Below are 9,659 nucleotides of genomic sequence, written 5' to 3'. Positions count from 1 at the left end.
CACACCCTACTCTGATACTGTCTGAAGATCTAACAAGTGTGAGATTCAGCGATGAGTGGCAGCAGCTTCCTGACAACCCAGAGCGGTTTGATTCCTATGTTTTTGTGCTGGGCTCTGAGGGATTCACTTCAGGGAAACACTGCTGGGATGTTGAAGTTGGAAACAAAACTAAATGGGATCTGGGTGTGACAAAAGAGTCCAGCCAGAGGAAAGGGGAATTCACTGTGAACCCAGGAGCAGGATACTGGGTTATAGCCCTGAGGGGTGGGGATCAGTACTGGGCATGGACCTCACCATGGTCTACAGGACTCACTGTGGAGAAGAAACCCCAGAAGATCCGAGTTCAGCTGGACTGTGATGGGGGGGAGGTGGCATTCTTTGACTCCAGTGATATGAGACCTCTCTACACTTTTAAACACAGATTTACTGACAGGATGTTTCCATATTTCTCTCCTTACATAAATGAAGATGGGAAAAACTCTGCCCCCCTCAGAGTGTGCCCTGTGAAGACAGTTATAAAAGTGGACTAGCCCAATGTGTTCAGTATGAACAATAGGGCTGTATAATAATAATAATAATAATAATAATAATAATAATAATAATAATAATAATAATAATAATAATCCTGTGACCCTGCTGGCCGCTGCACTCTGATAGAGCTGTATAATAATAATAATAATAAACCTGTGACCCTGCTGGCCGCTGCACACTGATAGGGCTGTGAGGTGTGGCAGTTACAGGTGAAGAGCTTCACTGAAGCTCATTTCCTCCTGGGTTAAAGGGTTGAGCAGTAAACCAGTAAGAACAGGAGCAGGTTGTGTAGTTTACTGGAGGTGCTGGGGGTGTCTCACTGGTATAATATCATGTCACTCTGCTGCAGCCAATAGAAACACAGTAAATACATCATTCCTGCTGAGTGCTCAACACACCCTTGTGGAGGAACTCAGATTAAAAGGACGCTGGCTGGCAGTCAACTCTTTGTAATTAATGCCAATGTTATAAATCTAATAAAGTTATGACACCACATTGTTTATGTACACTATGTAACACAATTTTTGTTCCTGGGTAGTAAGTGTTATTTCCTAATTGCTTATGCCTCATAAGTATAGAAAATGGCATTTATTCCCCACAAACTTTGCTTTTGTGACCAGGACAGTGATATTTTGAAATTTACCTATTTCCAATGAGAAAACGGGCGAATTTGTGTCTTTTCGTTCACATAAAGTCAGAAAAAAACAACATATGAATCCAAATTAACATGTATTTATACTAAAGTAATACAAAAATGACTACAAAAGATTTAGAAGTGAGTAGTTTTTCGAGATTTACGATTATACTGTAAATCACTTTCACGAATCAGCCCCCAAATGTAGTCTCCCATCATGTTCTCATTATACTGTCCTTGGTAGCGGCGTTCAAAGTCCAGTATATCCTGGTGGAAGCGCTCTCCTTGCTCCTCCGAGTACGCTCCCATGTTCTCCTTGAATTTATTAAGATGAGCATCAAGGATATGGACTTTGAGGGACATCCTACAGCCCATTGTGCCGTTGTTCTTCACCAGAGTCTCAACCAGCTCCACATAGTTTTCGGCCTTGTGATTGCCCAGGAAGCCCCGAACCACTGCGACAAAGCTGTTCCAAGCCGCTTTCTCCTTACTAGTGAGCTTCTTGGGGAATTCATTGCACTCCAGGATCTTCTTTATCTGTGGTCCGACGAAGACACCGGCTTTGACCTTTGCCTCAGACAGCTTAGGGAAGAAGTCTTGAAGGTACTTGAAGGCTGCCGACTCCTTATCTAGAGCTCTGACAAATTGTTTCATAAGGCCCAATTTGATGTGGAGTGGTGGCATCAGCACCTTCCAGGGGTCCACCAGTGGCTCCCACTTGACGTTGTTCCTCCCCACAGAGAACTCGGTCTGCTGTGGCCAGTCCCGCCTGTGGTAGTGCGCCTTGGTGTCCCTGCTGTCCCAAAGGCAAAGATAGCAGGGAAACTTGGTAAAACCACCTTGGAGACCCATCAGGAATGCCACCATTTTGAAGTCTCCTATGACCTCCTAGCCGTACTCATCATACTTCAAGGCGTCCAGCAAGGTCTTGATGCTGTTGTAATCCTCTTTGAGGTGCACCGACTGAGCCAGGGGAAGAGACGGGTACTTGTTACCATTATGGAGCAGCACGGCTTTGAGGCTCCTGGATGAGCTGTCAGTGAAGAGGCGCCACTCATTCTGGTTACAGGCGATTCCGATTGCCTTGAACAGACTGGTCACATTGTGGCAGAAGCAGAGCCCATCTTGACGGGTGAAGAAGCTGGAAAAAGGTTGGTGATGCTTCCTCTGATCTGCGACTTGCACACTTTCATCCAACAAGTTCCACTGCTTGAGCCTAGACGTCAAAATCTCAGCATTGGACTCGGCAAGTCGTTGAGGTCTTTTTGTTTGGGGTAGTATGCGTTTCTCTCCTCAGCTCCACCTCTGAAATTGTCATCTGGATCTACAACGTCTTCCTCGCTCTCTGACTTGCTGCTCTCTCTCCGGAGGAGTGGGTACGGGGAGCTCATGGCAGTGTGGCACCGGGGCGATGGATGAAGGAAGGTCCGGATACGTGATAGCAGGTGCATTCTTGCCAGTTCGACGTTTGGAAGGGTCCACCATGCAGAAGTAGCAGTTGCTTGAGTGGTCAGTGGGTTCCCGCCAAATTCTTGGGATAGTGAACTTCATGGCTCTCTTTTCCCCTCTGTACCATCCTACAAAAATACATTTATTTCACCCATGACAAATGTGTAAGAGATTCTCGCAACATTTTTCATATATGATATATTTTTTCAATAGCATTGAAAATTGTAAAACATTTTAAAATTAAAAACTTTTACAATTTTAAAAATTTTAACAAATGTTATAACATAAAATTCCAAGCAACAATTGTCCATCTTACCTTCCAGAGTTTTTTTGCAGTGCTCGCAGGTGAAATGAGGTGCACAGGGTTTGTCTTGATCCCCGACAGGCATGCCGAAATATGCCTTGTAGGCCTCACACATCTTAGCAGATGCTTCCACAGAGTACTTATTCGCTCTTGTCTTGATAAATTGGCCGCAGACATAGCAAAATGCGTCTGCCGGATGCTTGCAGCTTCTTGATGCCATCTCAGAAAAATGCAGATATGTATCCTCTTAGGCAGCTGGAACTAAACTGAACTGGTGGGCTTAAGGCCCCTGTATTTATACTACTATTTATATTACTGGAAAGTTCTAGAAAGTTCTAGAAGTTACTCCAAGTTTACTCAGCACTGAATCTATCTGGAATGTTCTGGAAAATAGGTAAATTTCAAAATATCACTGTCCTGGTCACAAAAGCAAAGTTTGTGGGGAATAATAGCCATTTTCTATACTTTTGAGGCATAAGCAATTCAGAAATAACACTTAATACCCAGGAACCAAAAAAAAAAAAAAAAATTTGTTACACAGTGTTATTTATTATCTAAAGATTGGTAATAACTAAGGCATTAAAACATGACCTAACCTTTACATTTTCTTTTGTATTTCCACTCTTTAATTGCCTTTGAATGGGGTGAAGCCCATTTCTCCTGCCACCACACTGTAGATTCACTCCCTGTGCAGCAGGTATTAGGATCCCACCTGGAGCTTTAAACTCCCTTTGCTGCACACAGGACTGGAGGTGGAGTCAGCTGCTCACAGAGTTCTATCACAGAGCTCTAGAATAGAACCCTGTGTCACTGCTCCGCACCAACATTCTTAGAGCTCTGGGAGCATTCCAACACTGCATTCCGGACAGGACTGTTGAGCTAATGAAGGGAAGAGTATGTTTTTTAAAGCCTAGGTTTTTACCCCTTAATTATAAAATGACACGTGAACATTCACTCTGCTTCTCTGAGGACGCTGGCTGCAGTCAGCTTCTAGATCAAACGCAAATGCTTCCTAATAACACATTGATATTTATTTAACTTGTGTATAAGATCTATAGAGTGACTATATTTCTATACATTACTATAGATTTCTACCAATGACTGTATAGTTTCAGTTTTCTATATAAAGTACACATGAAGCACCAGAGTAATGGGGACAGGAAGCAGTAGCTGGTTTTGTGGATAATTGAGCCACACTTTGACAGTAACAAGGACACATTACAAGCCTGAACACACAGCAGCACACAGCTGTGCTGCTTTAACAGAATAAATAAATAAATAGAAGCGCGAATGTTAAACTTGCCACCTCTGTTGGAAAGAGGAGAGCTAGTGATTTGCAGAAGTCCTTTCCCATCCCAGCCCAGCCTGCCTCAGACTCGGTGTTGTACAGCTCTGTGAACAGGCTGGCTCGTATGGGGACAGCAACCCAAGAAATGCAGCACACAGCATGATGAGTGACTGCGCTTATTTCACACAGCAAGGCTCAAGTCCTGTCAGCTTGAAATGATTTTCCAAATGACATGAAATGAAAACATCACGACTTCCAAGAACAACTCCCAGTCCATTGAAATGAAAAATGGGTTTTTAATGAGGTGAGGAAAACGACCCTAATGAGACACACAGGCAGAGCATAGAGAGCAGCGTCTCCTGAGCACAGTGTGCTGGATCGGAGCACAAGCATGGTGTTATTATTATTAATATCATTAGTATTATTGCCATTAATAACATTATTATTCTTCTGATTCCAGCGCCTTCCATGTTTTTTAGTTAGTTGCATAAGCTTCATCTCCAGTAATGCTAGCGCTCATGTAAATGTATAAACACTCCCAGCAGGTTATTCAGGGCAAAGACCAGAGCATTGTTTCAGGTTCTTTACTACGCTCAAACGCACCTCTGTTTGTACAGATGGTTCACATTGCATTATGAGTTCAGAGTAATTGAATGCTGCTTTCCGGAAAAATGTAGATTAGACCATCTGAGGAGGAGCTATGCCAGGGAGCCGAAGGCACTGCCCATGGCTGATATCCAGCACTAATACCAGCGCCGGTCAGGACAGGGTTCAGTGCGGTGAAGCAAGCGCTAGCAGAAGATATTCCAGGTCACTGCAGATCATTCTCACAAACAGACAAGCAAGGCAGCACCCCTGTTTCTACATTCAGGGTTTAAAAAACAGATACTATACAGCTTGAATGCTATTTTATTTACACTTCACCTGTGTGGTAGAGGTTTGTGTTAGTCCCCTAAGAACAGCATCGCTGATCTGTGTGGTAGAGGTTTGTGTTAGTCCCCTAAGAACAGCATCGCTGATCTGTGTGGTAGAGGTTTGTGTTAGTCCCCTAAGAACAGCATCGCTGATCTGTGTGGTAGAGGTTTGTGTTAGTCCCCTAAGAACAGCATCGCTGATCTGTGTGGTAGAGGTTTGTGTTAGTCCCCTAAGAACAGCATCACTGATCTGTGTGGCCTCTGTGATCCTCAAAGTTTCATAGAACTCAAATGAGAAAGTGTTTTGTGAATCTGTTTAGAGCCATTGACCAAGAGTCAACATTCCTTAGTCTAGATTGTACCAGCAGGCTGTAAAACCACTGCATCACAGAGTGCTAGAACTCCAATTAGAAGTGAATGCAACAGCAATGTCTCAGGAGAATACTTATCAGCCTGCAGTTGTCTTTATACATATCAACAGGTTTAAACTATATGCCCATAGATACCTAGCCTAGATCCAGCAAGCATGAAGGGTGTGGAAGTGCAGTGCAGTGACGCTATGAGATCTGATGCAGGTTCTGAGTGGGGCTTCTGCACCATTCAAATAAAATGTTTCCAGTTTAACAGAATATTTACAGCTACTGGTGGTTGGCTGCATATTTCCCTTCTTGCAGTCAGGGCATAAGTTCGGAGGTTTTGACAGTTCAAGCACTTATCAGCGTTCTGTAGTGAGATCAGGAGCCCGAGGGGAGGGGCTTCCCAGTCAGACCTTCCCGACACGGCACGGGCATTGTCTGGAATGTGGAGGAGTGCTGGCAGAGGTCAGGGCCAGGTGGGGTCCTAATTGAATCCTCCCAGTCCTGCCAGAACGGAGACAGAGACAGAAACAGAGACAGACCGAGACCGAGACCGAGACCGAGACCGAGACCGAGACAGAGACCGAGACCGATCAAATTAATAGAAATTATACAAGCTTTCAATGAATCCTAACAGCACTAGTGAAATGAAATGTCGCTGCTGTTTAAATCAGTTTGTTTAGTTTCTTCCCTGTTCAGTTCAGTCTCTCTCTTTATGCTGGGCCTGCACTCTGACACCCAGTCAATAGACAGCACAGTGCAGCCGGCAGAGTGCTATCACTGTGTGTGTCTCTACCTGTCAGGAGAGCTTGCAGAGCTCAGAGTGCTATCACTGTGTGTGTCTGCATGTCAGGAGAGCTTGCTGAGCTCAGAGTGCTTTCACTGTGAGTGTCTGCATGTCAGGAGAACTTGCTGGCTGGCAGGGCTACTGATTCTGCATGAACAATTGTTAATCAAAATGTGTTTAAAGGAGCAGAGATTCATTATCCTGTGTTTTCTTGTCTTTTAATTTACTACTGCATGCAGACAGCAGACTTGTGGCACTACAGTACTACAAATAGTCTACTGTAGCTCTTTGAGAGGAACCCTGTCCCAGCAAACCTCAGGAGGAGGCAGAGAGCCAAAACTAGGATAAGAAAGAATATTGTGCTGCCTAAACATCTGGAGCTCAGACCACAGGCACATTCATTTTTGTACTTCTTTTTTAATCCTCTTCTCCAGCCTCTTATCACCCTGTTCTGATTTCTTGTTTAGTTTTTGCCTGCGAAGCACTGAAGATTTCTTGACCCCTGCTGTTCTACCATCCCGACTGTCAGAGCTGTCCTGTGGGGCACCACACACTCTTCCCAAGCAGCACAGATATGCATCCCCACCAGAACCAGGCCTGAGGAGTCTTTTCAGAAGCATGGCAAACAATCATCTCAGCAGAACAATGGAGGAAGCATACAGAATCGGAATGGGATTTTAAACAGGTAAGACACAGCCAGATTATCCTGCTCTAAATACACTCAATTGCACAATGCACACTTATCTGTTATTTTAGTAAATATGTAAATGTCACCCTCTTTACAGCTCAGATCGCTTCCCTCTGTGGACAGCAGATGACGCTGTGGGTTCAGTGATGACTGCAACCCACTTTACAGCTGCAGCTGAAGCCTTTCCATCTACGAATCAGCATTTGCTTCCCAGAGACTGCATGCAAGTAAAGATTACTAATCAAGGTACAAATCCCTTCTGTCATCATGAGCCATCATGTTCTGCTCTGTACTGTGAGACTTTTGGCATTTCTGCTTCTATTTTACTCCATAAAAATACCATTAGCATTCAAATAGACAATACCTTACATCATTAACAAGGATGAAAGTTAGTAGAATCTAAGTTTGTGTATTTCTTTTTTTTTGTCATTAAATAAATAAAAATTATCTTGCTTTGCTGTGTCTAAATCCTGTCTCTACTCCTTAGCTCTGACTGTCCGTGTTCCTGTCTCTACTCCTTAGCCCTGACTGTCCGTGTTCCTGTCTCTACTCCTTAGCCCTGACTGTCCATGTTCCTGTCTCTACTCTGCAGCCCTGACTGTCCGTGTTCCTGTCTCTACTCTGCAGCCCTGACTGTCCGTGTTCCTGTCTCTACTCTGCAGCCCTGACTGTCCGTGTTCCTGTCTCTACTCTGCAGCCCTGACTGTCCGTGTTCCTGTCTCTACTCTGCAGCCCTGACTGTCTGTGTTCCTGTCTCTACTCTGCAGCCCTGACTGTCCGTGTTCCTGTCTCTACTCTGCAGCCCTGACTGTCCGTGTTCCTGTCTCTACTCTGCAGCCCTGACTGTCTGTGTTCCTGTCTCTACTCTGCAGCCCTGACTGTCCGTGTTCCTGTCTCTACTCTGCAGCCCTGACTGTCCGTGTTCCTGTCTCTACTTGCAGCCCTGACTGTCTGTGTTCCTGTCTCTACTCTGCAGCCCTGACTGTCCGTGTTCCTGTCTCTACTCTGCAGCCCTGACTGTCTGTGTTCCTGTCTCTACTCTGCAGCCCTGACTGTCCGTGTTCCTGTCTCTACTCTGCAGCCCTGACTGTCCGTGTTCCTGTCTCTACTCTGCAGCCCTGACTGTCTGTGTTCCTGTCTCTACTCTGCAGCCCTGACTGTCCGTGTTCCTGTCTCTACTCTGCAGCCCTGACTGTCCGTGTTCCTGTCTCTACTCTGCAGCCCTGACTGTCTGTGTTCCTGTCTCTACTCTGCAGCCCTGACTGTCCGTGTTCCTGTCTCTACTCTGCAGCCGACTGTCTGTGTTCCTGTCCTGTTCCAGACATAGGGGAATTCATTACAGGTTGCACACATTCAGATGCTTTCTGTTTAATACCTCACGATGCTCGACCACAAAATAAAGGAGAACCCGTTCTGTGGTTGAACATGTGAAACTGTAGCTGTGGTCTGGAATCTCTCTCTTCCCTGACAGCACCAGGATTCACCCCTCACTCACAGCCTAAGAAAAGAGGGTTAAGACTTTTCTATCTAGTCAGGCTCTCTGAGCTGGTCTTATGGAGAGTGTTGTCAGACTCCAGCAATGAAAGAAGATACTTTATTTGAGAACTGGTCAGGAATTTAACCAGAGGTAGGGCCACCAACGTTAAAGTGATTTAGACTACAAAATAATTTCATAAATGTCACATGTTTTAATAATGTCAGAAATGTTACATGTTTTAATCATTTCATAAATGTTACATGTTTTAATAATTTCATAAATGTTACATGTTTTAATCATTTCATAAATGTTACATGTTTTAATCATTTCATAAATGTTACATGTTTTAATCATTTCATAAATGTTACATGTTTTAATAATTTTAGAAATGTTATATGTTTTCATAATTTCATAAATCTTCCATGTCTACATTGTGCACTTTTGAAAGAAACACATGTTATTGCAAGCGTGTACTTTCATTTCAAACTTCTAACATGAGCTAAAGATGCCATACTCAATCTCAGGGTCTCTGCTGCACCTCCCAGGTAATGTCACTTCAGCAGTGTCCTCTGGGTGAAAGCACATTACTGGCTGAAGGGTCAGTCAACAGGGGAAGTTGGTTAATGACAGAAAGGGGGGGGGATGTGATTATCCCCCCTCCCCCCCTCCAGGTGTATTGGCTTGAGCAATGTCTTTGACCTGGTATAGCCAGCACTAACCAGACCAGGCCTTGCACAGTGTCCCCCAGCACCATGCTGGAGTGTCGACTGGACTCATCGGAACAGAGATGGAAAAACACGACAGACTTCTCTACCTCAGGACACAGTATACACCCCCCAGCAAAAGAGAAAGAGAAGAGGTTTAAAAGCTTAGTAACATGAAACCCCCGAGCTCAAACATGTGTGTTCCTGTCAAGAAACAGAGCAACTGCATGTGTGTTCCTGTCAAGAAACAGAGGGAACTGTGTGTGTTCCTGTCAAGAAACACAGCAACTGCATGTGTGTTCCTGTCAAGAAACAGAGGGAACTGCATGTGTGTTCCTGTCAAGAAACAGAGGGAACTGCATGTGTGTTCCTGTCAAGAAGCAGAGGGAACTGCTGTGTAGTCATATTGGCTTGCAGTTCCCCATCTGCATCTGGGAGAGTGGAAGTGGTGTCCACGCTGACAAGCTACTAATCAAATTAAGGCTTGGCTAACCACTGGCAATCTGCTTTAGGCTGTGGAAGACAAA

The 9,659-nt window shown here is 44.6% G+C and overlaps 1 protein-coding gene and 1 long non-coding RNA gene across 4 annotated transcripts in view; both read left to right on the top strand.

The window, feature by feature from the left end:
- Positions 1 to 1,098, top strand: part of LOC117403015 (zinc-binding protein A33-like) — a 5,538-nt gene extending 4,440 nt beyond the window's left edge. Inside the window, exons 6-7 of one of the 3 annotated variants that reach the window (XR_009328777.1) lie at positions 1 to 740; positions 789 to 1,096. The exon at positions 1 to 740 is cut by the window's left edge and continues 27 nt beyond it. Coding sequence is in view for 2 of the 3 variants with exons in the window: in XM_034004833.3 (XP_033860724.3) it covers positions 1 to 530 (530 nt within the window). In the remaining variant the exon portion in view is untranslated. The other 2 variants (XM_034004833.3, XM_034004831.3) reach the window with 2 other exon arrangements.
- Positions 1,099 to 4,610: 3,512 nt separating this feature from the next.
- LOC131737244 (uncharacterized) lies at positions 4,611 to 8,646 on the top strand. Its single transcript, XR_009328818.1, has 3 exons — positions 4,611 to 6,948; positions 7,049 to 7,197; positions 8,208 to 8,646. It is a non-coding gene; the product is annotated as an uncharacterized LOC131737244 (long non-coding RNA).
- Positions 8,647 to 9,659: the final 1,013 nt, after the last annotated feature.

Source organism: Acipenser ruthenus, chromosome 5, assembly GCF_902713425.1.
Source record: "Acipenser ruthenus chromosome 5, fAciRut3.2 maternal haplotype, whole genome shotgun sequence".
Lineage (NCBI taxonomy): Eukaryota > Metazoa > Chordata > Actinopteri > Acipenseriformes > Acipenseridae > Acipenser > Acipenser ruthenus.
This window is presented reverse-complemented; position numbering and strand designations above follow the sequence as displayed.